The sequence below is a fragment of the Manis pentadactyla genome, chromosome 9 (genome assembly GCF_030020395.1).
Source record: "Manis pentadactyla isolate mManPen7 chromosome 9, mManPen7.hap1, whole genome shotgun sequence".
NCBI classification, from domain to species: domain Eukaryota; kingdom Metazoa; phylum Chordata; class Mammalia; order Pholidota; family Manidae; genus Manis; species Manis pentadactyla.
Window position 1 is genome coordinate 40,450,790 of NC_080027.1, and position 14,221 is coordinate 40,465,010.

The 14,221-nt window shown below is 39.7% G+C and overlaps 1 protein-coding gene across 5 annotated transcripts in view; it reads left to right on the forward strand.

The window, feature by feature from the left end:
• Positions 1-439: 439 nt before the first annotated feature.
• The window catches only part of FAM168A (family with sequence similarity 168 member A), a 259,894-nt gene continuing 246,112 nt past the window's right edge, over positions 440-14,221 (forward strand). For 2 of the 5 annotated variants that reach the window (XM_036888640.2, XM_036888642.2), the window contains exon 1: positions 443-730. Coding sequence is in view for 1 of the 5 variants with exons in the window: in XM_036888639.2 (XP_036744534.1) it covers positions 12,450-12,452 (3 nt within the window). In the remaining 4 variants the exon portion in view is untranslated. Of the gene's footprint in view, positions 731-12,396; positions 12,453-14,221 lie in introns of all 5 variants that reach the window. The other 3 variants (XM_036888639.2, XM_036888638.2, XM_036888643.2) reach the window with 3 other exon arrangements.

Below are 14,221 nucleotides of genomic sequence, written 5' to 3' on the forward strand. Positions count from 1 at the left end.
GACTTCGTAACATGGAGGAAGAACGGAGAACTGCATCTCCCAGCACTTCCCGGACACCACACTCCCTGGGAACTGTAGTACCGGGTCTGAGCAGGTTCCGGAAGGAGGGAGAGAAGCTCTGTGGGCATACTGGGAAATGTAGTCCCGAGGGGGGGCGTAGGGGGAGGGGTGTGTGTAATAGGAGGGGGTGCGCGCGGGTGTAAAAAGGTTGGAGACGCTACGAACATCGCCACGCGGGGGACCTAACTTCCCGCACATGTGGTCTTAGAGGCTACAAGAGCCTCTTCGGATGGTTGGCTTTATTCCATTGTCTGTGATTGAGGCAGGCGCGGTCCCTCGGCGCGCAGCTGGAGGCGGAGGCCGTACGGGCTGCCGCAGGGCATGCCGGGAGTTGTAGTCCCGGTGCGCTGAGGCTGTAGGACGTGTCGCGGTGCCGCGCGGGCTCCTCCTTCCCCGCTCTTCTCAGCGGTCCCCCGCCCCTTCCCTCGGCCTCCTCCTCTCTAGCCTGCAGCTGAGCGTCCCCTCCCCCCACCCGTCGGACTCCTCGGAGGCTACCGCAGAGGATCCAGAGCCGAGTTGCTGAGGAGGAGGAGGCTCCCGGTCCCTGCGCGCCATCCGCCACCTTACTGGACACGGGCGAAGGAGCGAGAGCGTCGCCTCTGTAGCCCCCGGAGAAGACAAGGGCATCGCCGTCTGCGCTGCCGCCGTTTTCGCCTTCAGCGGCTCGCCGGTGAGGAGACCCCCCCTCTTCCCCAGTCTGCTCTCCGTGAGCCTGGGCCGGTGATACTCGGGGAGAATGAGAGTGGGGGCTGCGCGCGGCTTGGGGGAAGGGGGTGGAGGTAGCGATGGAACGGCGGGCTGGCGGGGAAGACTTGTCCAGGCGCGGGCTGGGGGTGGGGTGAGGGTGGGACCCAAGCAGATTGGCGGGGGGCAGCAAGGGAAGGGGACTTTTAATGGGGAATGACCGGACCTGGGACAGCAGTATGCGGGTGGGGGGTGGAGGTGGAATTTGGGAGGGTTTTGGGCGAGATGAATGATGAGACTGGAGTGGGATGGCTTTTAATGGGGGAGGGGACCGAATGAGGGTGGTGGATTTGAGGTTGGCTTGGAGCAGTTGACAGCTTGGGATCCGAGTCTGGGTGCGGGGCAGGGGAATGATTTCAATAGAGAGTGGGATTTCGGGATTGGATAGGGCTCTGGGGGGGGTTTAATTCAGGAGGGTGGAATTTGGGGTGGACCTAGGGCAGGGTGGAGGTGGTAGGAACTGGGGGTGAGGGGCTTGGCATCGGTTGAGACCTGAGCTTGAAGTGGGCGTTTGCCATCTAGGGCTGGTGGAATTTGCGGATACTTACTGAAGCGTGTTTTAGGAGAACAGAGGAGGTAGAATTTGGCATCTTCCTGGGGAATGCTTATGGAGATTTGAATAGGAGCTGGTGGGGGTGGGACTTTAAATGAGGGGAGTGTGATGGTGAGCTGGCAGGAGGGGTACAAATTAGAAGTTAGGCCCTAAATGGGCACAGAAGGATTGAAATGGGGTGGGGGGAGTGCACAGTGGGATGGGGTTTTAGAACCACTGGAAGGGGCATGGTGGCTCCCTGGGTGCAGGGTCGATGTAGAGGGCACAGAAGATGCTTCTGGGCAGGACTCACTGAAAGAATAGTGGCAGGTGGTGAGCAAGGTTGGGGATGGTATCTTGAAGGAAAAAATGTCCCTTGGCCAAGGTGGCAGACTGAGTTTTGGAGAGGGAATGTCTGGTAGGACTGGAGAGGTGATTGCTGATGGTGAGGTGGCTGAGGTGCTATTTAAAGAGTGGAAGACCTGGAGTTCTTGGTATGAATGGGGTAGGAAGGATGGAGAGGGGGCAGTGAGCGGTTCTGGGAAGAGGTGGGTTGATTCTGGAGAAGATGGATTGGGATGGCTTCCAAGAGATACAAGAGGGTTTAGGGGTTGTGCTTACATGGACAGCATTGGGCTATAGTTGGGAAAGGGACAGTAATCAGAGGGGACTTTACCGGAGACAGAGAAGGTATGTTAAATACTCTTATTTCCTAGAGGATGTCTTAAGCTGTTTAATCTTTTTGTTTGTTTGTTTCATTTATATCAGTATCATATTTGAAAGTAAACCAACCCAGTGAGTAGAGTTGGGAGGGGCTTCAGTTAAGGTAGAATTAAGGGGAGGGAGTCTTCTATTATTCATGTATCATGAAAAGAAAGGGGAAGAAACCCATTCCCAAACTAAAGGTGGAGAAGGTGAGACTGGCATGTGATAGATACCTTTCTATGTGATGTCTCTGCAATCTCCTTTCCACCCTCCCCCAGTACCTTTAAAAATTAGTCCAGGAATTTGGAATTAAATAGATTTGATGAGCTTGAGGTAGTTAAGGGCACGTTCTTTGCTTGAGAACCGATGAATGAGACTGAAAAATAAGCGGCTTAATTTTTTCCTAGTCAGGCAACATTCATATATGCAGAAAGAGCTTAGGCCATTTTTTTTTTCTCCTCTTAAAATTGATTGCCTGAAGACTCCATTTATTGGTGTCCTGGTTTACAAGGCAATTAGGCCCATCATTGTATTGCAGGCTGATAATCCTGAGATGAATCTTGGCACCACTGCTTTATGTAAACAGAAAGAAGACAGGAAATACGGAAATGTCATAAATATTCATTGGTGAAATGGTTTGGTATTGATGGAATTTTTCATTTGATTCTTTTGACATTACTTGATAAGATTTAAAATTGACTGTTTCTGTAGATTGAATTTTCTCATAAAAAATTTCAAGTGGTCAGATGTGAATAAATAAAGCATATAGAATTTTTTAATTTTGGGGGGACATGGTGTTGATGTAGGTACATTGCATTAACTGCAGAAACAATGTCTCCATCTATTCATCAGAAATTTTATTTAAAGCTTAATAAAATGCTCATTTTCATGGCAGAATGGTGTTACTGGAAGGTAGAGGGGGTGTGAATGGAGGAAACATCTTTAGGGAAACAGTTTTCTGGACTTAATTGCATTAACTATGATATGTTATACATGAAGTGGCTGTTGGTTAGAGCTTAGACTGAGAAAAAAATGGGAGGGATGTAAAGAGGATAAAATTGGCAGCATGGGATCAAAATGATTCTTTTTTTTGTTGAAGCTTCAGAGTTCGACTCGTAAACAAACCATTTTCCTTGGCTTTCACAGTTGAGCACATAAAAATATCCAACATTTAGAAATTTTTGTAGTTCCAAAATGGGCAGAATGATGGGAGGTTGGATTTATCCTTGGAATTGAAAGTGTTATGAGGAAGCTTTATTACAATAAAAATCATGTTTGGGCAGTTACCTGTAATTCGATGAGAGTGTAGTCTAACAAATGCAAGCATTTCTTCTTATAAGTTTACTCTGGGGTCCAGACATTGCTTTTGTGGACCTGCAAGCTTGATGTAGAGATGGGATATTTGTATGAAAGCCCTAGCTTTTGAAAGCTCAAAATAAAAAGTAATCACCTGGGAGAAATGTCTTGGTGGATTTTCTTTTTCTTTCTTTTTTTTCTCCCCCTCACAGCTGTGGTCACTTGTGCAGCTGAAACATATATAAAGTGTTTTAGTATCTTTACCTCATTCGATTCTTCTGATATTCAGGTGAGAGGGGGAGAGCAGATGGAGGCATTAAACACCTTGGTAGAATTCACATGCTTGTTAGGGGTCATGAGTTCTGGGTTCAGATTCCCATTCCACCACTTGATGCTGAGTGATTTCAGTGAAGTCATTAAAAACCATTTATGCCTAGTGGTAATGGTTGTACAACATTGTGAATGTACATACTTTTACTGAATTTACACTTAAATATGGTTAAAATGGTAAAAAAAAAAAAAATCCAGAAACCTTTATAAGGCTGTCAAGGGGAACACTGTATGTATATGAAATATTTTTCAGTATTTATTAATGTTTTGCCCATTAAGTGCCAGGGGAAGTGAAAATGAATTAAAAAGTTGTCAAAAGAGCCTTCACTGTTGTGGGAGAGATAGACAATTTAAATATAGCGAGAGAAGTGAGACAAAACTAATGTGGTTAAGAGTGTGAGTGGGTTCTGAAGTCTGTGTACCATTTAATACTAGCTGTGTAACCTTGGGCACAATGGTCTCATCTGTAAAGTGGGCATAAGAGAACACTTTTATGTGGTTGTTTTGAAGATTAAACAAAATAATCCATGGAAAGCACTTAAACAGTTGTTAATATAGTACACATTAAAAACTACTAGTTGTTGGCATTATTATTAGATAGGAAGAGACTAGAATGTGAATAGTCTCGGGTATCCTACCGCTGAATTCTTGGTGTTGTTATGTTCTATTATTTATTAAAGAGGTATTATTTTTTGTTAATTTATCACAGCTTATCTGTATATTTGAATGTTTGCACTGTAGTCTAGGAACTTTAATTAGTAAAGCACTAAACATGTTAATTGTTAGCTTCCTCATTTGTAAAATAATAAAAGCTGCCCTGAGAAGTTAAATGACTTGTTTAAGGTTACATAGTAAGTGGAAGAGTCAGGGTTACAGCCCCCAAATTCTGATTCCTCAACTCTATTTATATCTTTTTAAATTGTGAATAAGCCATGTGTATGAAAGTGCATAAAACTCTTCATTTAAATAACAACAACAAATTGGAAGACTGTTTTTGGTAACCAGCTTAACTAAAAGGAGACTTCTAGTACCCTTAAAGCCTCTTCGAATCTCTCTCCTTCCCCTGCCCTCAGAAGTAACCACTTTCCTGAAATTTGTGTGGATCATCCCCTTTTCTCTATAGTTGTACTGAAGAAGTACATATCCTAATTAATATATTTTTCACTTTTACAACTTTATATAAATAAAATCATATTTTTAAGTATTCTTCTGTGACTTGCTTTCTTACTTATTCTTATTTTCTAACTTTTAAAGAGCTTTGTTTCTTCCACCATTAAAATAACATGCTCATTCATGGCAGAAATTGAAAATTACAAAAAAGTAAAAGGAAGCAAAATTATTTTCTATGGTCTCATTACCCAGCAACTTATTATTATGTATGTAAATATGTATATATTCTTCAATATATGTGTACACACACACACACACGTGGATAGTTTAAGATAGCAAGAGGAACCCAGTTTGCATTTACGGATGACCAGGTTATCCAGATGTGGATCAGTCATGTTTGGAAATAACAATGGGAGAGAGTAGTAGCAGCCTTTTGTGAGCTGTGAAGGAGCATCATTTTAGAGTGTTTTCCTCACTGGCAGGAGTTATTTATTTACTAGATACTAATTCTTTGTTATACCAGCTTGGTGCTTCAGGTCATGTTTTCGTAAGTCACTTACCTCTTTTGGTCAGACTGTGCATCTTTTTGCAGAAAGGCAGCCTGTTTCGTTTATCCTCACCTGATTGTGCAGGAGGGTCTCTCATCTAATGTACAGAGAGTACCGCGAATAGGAAATCCTTAGCTATATAAGTTTAGCAAACTCAACACCAAGAACTTTTTGTCTATGAGATTTAAAATCCAAATTGATTAATAATGGGTTGGAGCTTCATTTTACTTAAACTGTAAATTGGGGCACAAATGAGATAATACATGTGAAAATACTTTTTTAAACTGTAAAGGACTATATAAATGTTAGGGATTTTTTTCTCTCCTAGTTTACAAAACTGAAATTAGGGCATCACACTGAGGTAAAAGCTTGTCATATTTGGTTTATTGCCTTTCTGAAGCATTCTGCCAGTGCTGGAGGGACTATATGAAGGTTTCTTCCTTGAACCTTGAAAATTGTTAGATACAGTGGGATGGAGAAGGTGCTAGAAGATTTTATCCTAGTGAACATATGAGACCTGGTTCCACATTCCTGTGCTGGCTAGCTCAAAATGAAACGATTGAGGCTTTATTGCAGTGGAGAATGCAGTATATAGTTTGCCCTTCATTATCCTAACAAATACAGTGCTTTCCCCTTTGGTTTTCTACCTGTATGTAAGTTATTACAGAGACAGAATAGTAAAGTGAGATGAGTATTCGTGCATATGTAAAAGGGAGATAATACCTGATTGTCGGGGTGTTGCGTAGATTAAATGAGATAAAAAGGACAAAGACCCTGGAACACTGCCTGGCATATAAATAGTTGGTGCTTAATATGGTAGCTTCTACTATTAGTATTTTTATTTTTCTTATGAGTTGTTTAGAGCTAATCCCTCCAGGCTGTTGTTTTGTTATTCATTATTTTCCTGGGCATATTTTCAGTATCTCCTCTCACTTATTTTATGTTTGGAATATAAATTTACTTTAATATTATAAGTAAAGCAAAACAAAGAAATGAAATCCACAACTGCAGTGCATCCTGGCCAAGGAGCCACGAGTCTTGTGTGTGACAGGTGTGGCTAAGTCATTTGTTCATCTGTACCTGTTGAGTGGTTATTAGATGGCACTGAGGGAGTGCTGGGAGTGTGGGATACAAAAATCAGAATTTTCGTGCTGCTGAGGTGGTTATAGTCAATCTAGTGGGGAGATGGACATGTCACACTAACAGTAAAGTAGTGGGCTGAATGGGGAGGATGGAGAGCGCCATGGCCTGATCTTCTGGGGGAGCAGGGAAGAGAGATGCTTGGAGGAGTTAATTCTTGAGCTGAGACCTGAAGTACATGGGGATGTGCTGGGGAAGGGGAAGTTAAGAATAGTTTGTGGTGTCAACAGCACAGTCTTCCTTGATTGTTCCCTCCCAGTGTTCTTGTAGGCCTTAGTTTGTACCTCTTTTTAAGGCCTTCCTAGCATGTTTACCAACTGTAAAACCAAATAAGTAAATCCCCAAACATGTTATACTATCAAGCTCTTATTTTTCCATATTCTGTGGAAAGCCCTCTCCCTACTGAATCCCTCAGTCTTTACATTGTCCATTAGATGAACTGTACTGATGAACGTATTTCATGGTTTTTGTTCTTTTTAGTTTGTTGTTTAGCAGGAAGAGGTTTTTGAAGCTGTTGATATTTAAGAAGAAATCTTTATTGTTTTTTGCTTTCTCAGTAAATGTTGATATTCATTAGAGTTGGTTCCTTGGCTCACTGGACTTTTTAAGATTCATAAGTAGTCTTGCCCACTCTGTCTTTCTCTGCTACCTCTATTCTGATGACTGTGAAATCTCTAGCTCGGCGCTCTCTCCTGAGCTGCAGGCTTGTATATGTCAGTGGCTACTAGCCATACATATGCATCTATTTAGATAATCCTCAAAGTCAGTAGATCGAAAACAGAACTGAAGTTCCCCATCTACTTCATCTGATCTCCCCTATTTTATACCCCCTACCACACAAAAAGTTAAAATCATCTCTTGCTGTAGTTTTGTCTTAATTTAAAGGTGCTATCATCTATCTAGTCATTCAAGATAATGAATCTGTGCTATTAGTCTTTTCTTCTCTCTTAGAGCTCAAAATACATCCTTCTATATTTCATTTTCCTTGTCCTATTACCACCTTAGTTCAGACCCTAATCTCACCTGGACAAGTACAGTAGTTTTCTAACTAGATTTTGTATCATCCATCTAATAAACCTATCTTCCACCAGCAGCCAGAACATCTATGCAATAGGCATATATGTCCATGTCATTCCCCTACTTAAATCCCTTTATTGGCTATAAAGTCTAAGCTCCTTAGCATGTCCTATTAGGCCCTCTATGAACTGCTCCTCTGTATTCCTCCTGCCTGTACTCCTCCCATCGCTGGCAATACTGAGTAATCTGCAGTTTCACACCTTTGCTCATACTGTTTCTCCTTTAACTCACCCCTTTGGTTTGGGTGCATTTCCGCTAAGAAACTTTTCAGAACCTTTAAGGTTGTTTGCCTGCTTTTTGTTCCCCAGGAGCACCCAGTGCATGCCCGTGTCATAGTCCCCAGCCCTGTTTTAGGGAGATTAATGGTTTCTGTCTACTCTTTAACTGTAAGTTTCTTGGGGCAGGGGCGCTTCCTAGTCATCTTTGTAGTCCTAACTCCTGGAGGGTGCCTTGCAGTTTTTGAACTGAACCTAGTAAGGATAGATGACAAGCCAGTAGTATGATATTCTAATGATGAATAAGGTGATATGTGTTCTTCCAGATGTGGATTTTTATTTATTTAGAATGGAATTTAGAATTTGATTGGATTGGTGAATTATTAGAATAATTTCTTGGGCGTGGCTTTGCAGGCCACATAGAGTCTCTTTTATTTCTTCTCTTCCTTGTCCTTTCCCTCCTCCTGTTTCATTCTTAACTCACAGGCCATACAAAAATAGGCTGTGGATGAACCGTAGCTTGACAATCCCTACAATGTTCACAAGTCAAACTTGAAGTTGTAGAATATAGAAGAGCAGAGAGACTAAAGCAAGTTCATGTTTCTTGTTTTATTTGTTATAAAATTTAGTTCCTTGGGCAGTTATGTTTATCTTTAGTATTGGAAACAATTGCACAGAATCTATTTTGGTAAACTATTCTGTTTGTCTAAAGGTTTAACATCTTATTAAATGGGCCATTTACCTCTGTATGAAGGTGCTCCAAGACCACTTGGTTTATAAAGCTCTGATCCAGCTCCTCTTCCTCTATTTAGGCAGCTGTCTGGGTCCTTTCAGAATATGCCTATTTTTATGATGATATAAATTGTGCTTTTTCTTAGGTATTTTGAAGGTACTGTGGACTGATATATTTTTTACAGTAATCTTCAATCCCTTGCTGACTGGAGATTATGATCTTGATTTGCCTTTTGATCATGTCCTTCAAGCTTCTGCTGATGCTCATGTTTTCTGGCTTCTATGTTAGAATTTTTCTACATATCCTAGTTTTCCAATGTATCCTCCATCTTTTATTTTGAGTTGATAGAAAAAATCCTTATTCATAAATATAGTTACATTATTTATACTTCCGTAAATTTAATGTTTTGTTTGACCTTGTATTGCATAGGTTGTTTATGTTGCATTTTCATTTTAAGGATGAAGATATCAAGACTCAATAGGGTAATTTGTCTCAGGCCTTAAGTCTAGTAAGGGATGAGGATGGAAAGATGAAAGGGACCCAGTATTTGAATATCTGTGGTAGGCAATATGTTGGGTACATTCTCTCCTTTATATAATTTAATTCTCTTATTTACACTGTATAGGTTATTGCACCTGTTTAACAGAAGAGCAAACTGAAACAACTGAGGCCTGGAGGGATTAAGTAGCTTGCATTTGGTTACATAGCTAGTAAGAGAAGCTTGTATTAAAACCTTGTCTGCCTTGCTCCAAAGTCCTTATTCTTTTTACTGTACTGGGTATAAAGCTCCCTGGTTTTAAACTCTTAGGTCAGCATTTTTCAACCTACTTAGACAAGTAGTATCTTGGCTATACATTAGAATCATACTAGAAGCTGTTTTAAAAAGACATGCCTTAGTTCCACTCTGACCAGTGCTAACAGAACTTCTGTAGGTGAGCTTAAGGCATGTATATTGGTGTATGTTTATATAGCAAATATAAATTAAATTGTATTGAGGTATCTATAACATATGTAGAAAAAGGTGCAGGAAAGATGTAAGCAGCACTCATATCAAGAAAGGGAATATTACCTCTTTCTCCCAGGTAGCCAGTATTCTGACTTTCATTACCATAGATTACATTTGCCTATTTATGAACTTTCGTAAGGTAGGATTGGCTTTTTGCATTCAACTTTGTGAGATTAATTTATGTTCCTGTGTGCAGCAATAGTTTGTTCTTGCTTATTACTGTATAGCAATAGTTCTCAAACATTTTGGTGTTTTCACTCTTACTATTTATTGAAGACCCCAAAGAGCTTTTGTTTGCGGGTTAAACCTATCAATATTTACTGTATTAAAAATTAAAACTGAAATTTTAATAGTTTATTTATTGAAAAATAATAAACCTATTAAATGTTGGCATATTTTTGCATATTTCTGTGAAAGTAACTAGTATCCCAAGCCAAATAAATTAGAATAGTATTTTACTTTTTTCCAAATTTATTTATTTGATTGGATATACATCTATTTCTATGTTCAATCTATTGCAATTGATTGTTTTGTTTGTAGTATGTAAAGAAAATCCAGTTGCACATAGATGTGTGGCTAGAAAAGGGAGCAATGTTTTAATTGCCTTTTTAGGTAATTGTGGGTATCCTTTTTTGGGATCACACCAAAATTTGACAACTGCTAGTTTTCTTCAAGTTTATTGCCTTGTGTAATCTGAAACACTATCTGTGAGCTTTTCGTACTCTGTTACATTAAAATTCATTAGTCTTTTTATACTTTGAGTGGATCTTCTACCCATGCATGATTTTGTAGCATCAGGCATTGGTCAGTTGAAAATAATGGTTCACTCGAGTAGCTCTTCTAAATATTGACATACTCTATTATACAGTGTCAAAAAAAATCACATTTGTTAATTTCACCCCAGTCTCATCAGACAAGTCTTTTCTAATTTTCTCTTGAAAGCTCAGATTTTATCATTGGCAACAAATACTGACAGTTGTTTTCCATGAAGTGACAGTCTCTCATTGTTCATTTTTGAAAAAATGTCTGCCAAACATCCAAGTCTGGATAATCATAGCTTGTCTGCCAGTCGTTCTTTCAAGTAAATACGGTGTTGCATGAAGAAAAGCAGCTAGTTCAGCTTGCAGCTCACTGCACAAGTATGTGAGTGCTTTTCCTCGAGGCAGTTCTTGTACTTGGGTGTGTGGGAGAAGTGCTTTATGTGCACTGCCCATTTTCACCACAGAATGTGAAAAAGATGTGTAAGTAACGATTGAGTATTAATAAAGTAATTTTTGTGGCTTCATCAAGAACATTCTTCAGTGAAACTGAAACTTGATTTTTTTTTTTTTTTGGCATGGCTAGAAGAATGCAAAGATACTATTACAGTTTGTAATCACTGCCTTGATTCGATACAAGATGGTATATTTATTCATATGATTGTGTTTCTAGGGTTTACTTATCTCTTATTTACTTATTTCTTATTGGGGGAATAGGGGTTTTGTTAGACCTTTGCTAACATTACTGTTTTGAAAGCCAGAATGAATGCAGTATGTTTTCCTTGGCTTAGTAGAACCAAAACACTTTTATAGAGTTGAGCAGTTTTATGACTTTGTCAAGATGTTAGAAAATGGGCTTGGTGTTTGTTCTTCAGAATCTTGTGGCGAAGGAAAGGTATGAAGTGGCCTGTAGAGAACTGTGCATTGCTGTGCATAAAAGCGGTTCTCTAGGTGTATTTGGTCTTCCTACTCTTAACCTGAAGCATATGCAGTAGAAAAGAAAAAGATGCAGATGAAGCTATAGCCAAGTAATCTTTTGTGTAGTGACTTTGGTTTTTCATTGTGACTAGGCAGAGAGAATGGAGGAGGTAGGTTAGAGAAGTCATAGGATTGAGCATTATTTTACCTTTTACCCAGCACCCTTACACAGCCTGGAACCTTAGTTCTGAGCGGGAGAGAATGAACATTCATTGTGTACCCATGTTGTGCTAGGACCTATATTGTATCTTACTTAAACTTAAAATAATCCTGGTCTAATTATTTTATTTTACACATGAGAAAACTTAGGCTCAGTGATGCAGAGCCTTCTCAAGCCCACCAGACTTTAAGTGACGAGGGTGGAATTTATCCCCAGACTTTTCTGCTTCCAGAGCCTATGAATACTCTTTCTTGTCTTCTAAGAGTGCTGTCCTGTCTTCCAAGGACAGTTTCTCACTGGTTATTTATGTACCCTTGATATCTAGAATGTAGCAGGGCTTAGTAACATTTTTGTTGAATAATTGGGTCAGTGATAAGTGAATAAACCAGTTTTTACAGTGTAGGATATAACCTAAGCCGTCTGGGGCTGCTGTGTAGATTGGTGGGTGGTACAAAGTTTGCACACTAGGATCTGGTCACCATTTTTTTCCATAGGGATCAACCTTAACTATAAACTCTATAAAACTATTTAAGTTGGATATTTAGGAATTGAAGAGATGTAATGGGATGAATTTTCCTTAGATTGTTAATGATTTTTCCAGAAATAGGTAATACATATATTTGCCCTTGTTGCCCGCTTACCAGCTGTGAGACCTTGGTCAAGTTACTTCAATTTTCTGTGACTCATTTTTTTAATCTTTAAAAAGGGAAAGGCAGTTATAATACTATATAATTCCTAGGTATTTATGAGGATTGGATGGGATAATTCATATAAAGAATTTACCACAATGCTTGGCATAGATTAGCTACTCAATAAATGGTAGCTGTTATTCATTTTACCCTTCTGAAATGAAGTATTGAGTTTACTGTGACTTTTAGCATGTGAAGAAAGAACAATGTTTTGGATTTAAAGCATTTTTATTAGAGAAATAAAGTGCTGAACGTATTAGTTTTTGTATTTTGGGATTTGTTTTCTGATTATTGTTTTCTTGGTCTTCTTGGCAGAGAAGCTCCAGTTTTGGCTGTTTGGCTGGATTTCTTGGTGAACCAATGCAAATATGGTATGGCCTTTGCCTCTCCATCAACTTTTTAAGCTTTGTAGTCTAGTTGAAAAAGGTTGGACTGTTCTGTAGAGTTCACTAAGGTTGATTTTTTTCTAAATTAAAAATGTCAGTGAATATGAGAAACACCCTTTTCTAAATTTTTTCTAACTGTACTAGTCATTTGAGAGGATCCAGTATTTCTCTGTAGTACCCTGCCCCAGAACCAAAGAAGGAGTGTGTTATTAAAAATTCTATGCATTTATTTATATTGGTGGTAATATTATCCATATATTTGAATTTATGGCTTTGACAGTATGTTTTGTTTAGGCTGTGGAGTTATGGAGGGGAAAAACAACTATTTATTCTAAATGAACATTAGCTGAAAGCCTGCCTGCTCTTCAACCAATTGCCAGTGTAGGTACACTGTCTCCTGGATGGGAGTTCGCATGAAACTTTTGAATGAGGTCTATGTTCCCTAGTATGGTGTATAAGGTTGTTAGTTTGGTAACCTGTCCCTGACTCCCTCTCCATTGTCACTCATTGTCTGTTCTCCAACCAAGCTTGCACATTTTACCTCTAGTACTAAGGAAGTGCACATGGTACTGTGTTTACAGTTCTTCTGATGTGCTGTGCCTGTTGTTTCAGAGTCATTGCACATGCTCCTCTCTGGGCCTGGATGTTCCTTTGAAACTCTTAATTGGTGTAACTTCATTCAGCTCTTAAGGCTCAGCTTTAAAGGTTAAAGGTTAAAGCTTTTAAAGGTTAAAGAGTTAACCTTTTCCAGAAAGCTTTCCTTGACTTTCCTAGGTTGGGATGGGTGCCCCAGCTCTGGGTTGGCCTGATTATAACTATCCATTTATTTATTATTTATTGATTTCCTCCACTTGGAGTAGGCAGGGGTTGTATCTGATCATCCATTTGTTATCAAGAGCCCATTTTTGGACCTTGCACAGAATAGGCATCAGTAAGGTCTCGTTGTGTGAATCCATAGTGTCTGGCTGGTTTGTTAGCAGCTGTAACTTCCCAACTAGTTGACACTACTCCATGTTGTTCTAGGCTGAGTTTTAGTAGAATGGCTTTACTGTTGTGGCCATTGCACCTTGTGTTGTCTTCACGTCAGCCCACTCTCCTGGAGCTTTTCTTTATTTTTTCCCACAGCTGGGTCAGTGGAGCTGTGTACGCCGTTGACATACTGATACTCAGAAAGAACTTGATTGGTGACAGATCCTGGAATCTCACTTGGGGTAAATGAAGGTTACATTGGTAAATGGAGAAGTTGGGACCTTATGCTTGCTTTTCTAACTCTTGGTTCTTTTCTCTGCCTCTAGGTTTCCTCCTTATTAACCTTTCTGTCAGTTTTAACATTTAGATAAAATGAATGCTACAGAACCAGATTTTATCAGTATGCTGTGCATATTTCTTGAACCTAAATTCAGAACTTGACTTAGCCTGTTACAGTGGTGGGATGATGGACACTTTAGGAAATGTGGGGTTTTTATGTCTGTCCTATTAAGCCCTTACTTAGTAAGTAGTTGCTGACAGGTAATTTAAATTATGGCTTCCAAAAACATTTTGCTGATTAGTGTGTTAGTAGCAGGCAAAAACAATCATTTATGTATGACATTCATTTAGTTAATATGGGTGTCAAGTTCTGTGCTAGGTAGTTTCTGTTGATACAAAGATGAGTAAGGTATGGTCTTTGCCTCTAAGGAGCTCCCAAGTGCGAGAGAGAATGTATGAACAAACACATTACAGTTCAGTGTGTTGTAGATATTGTAAAATAACTA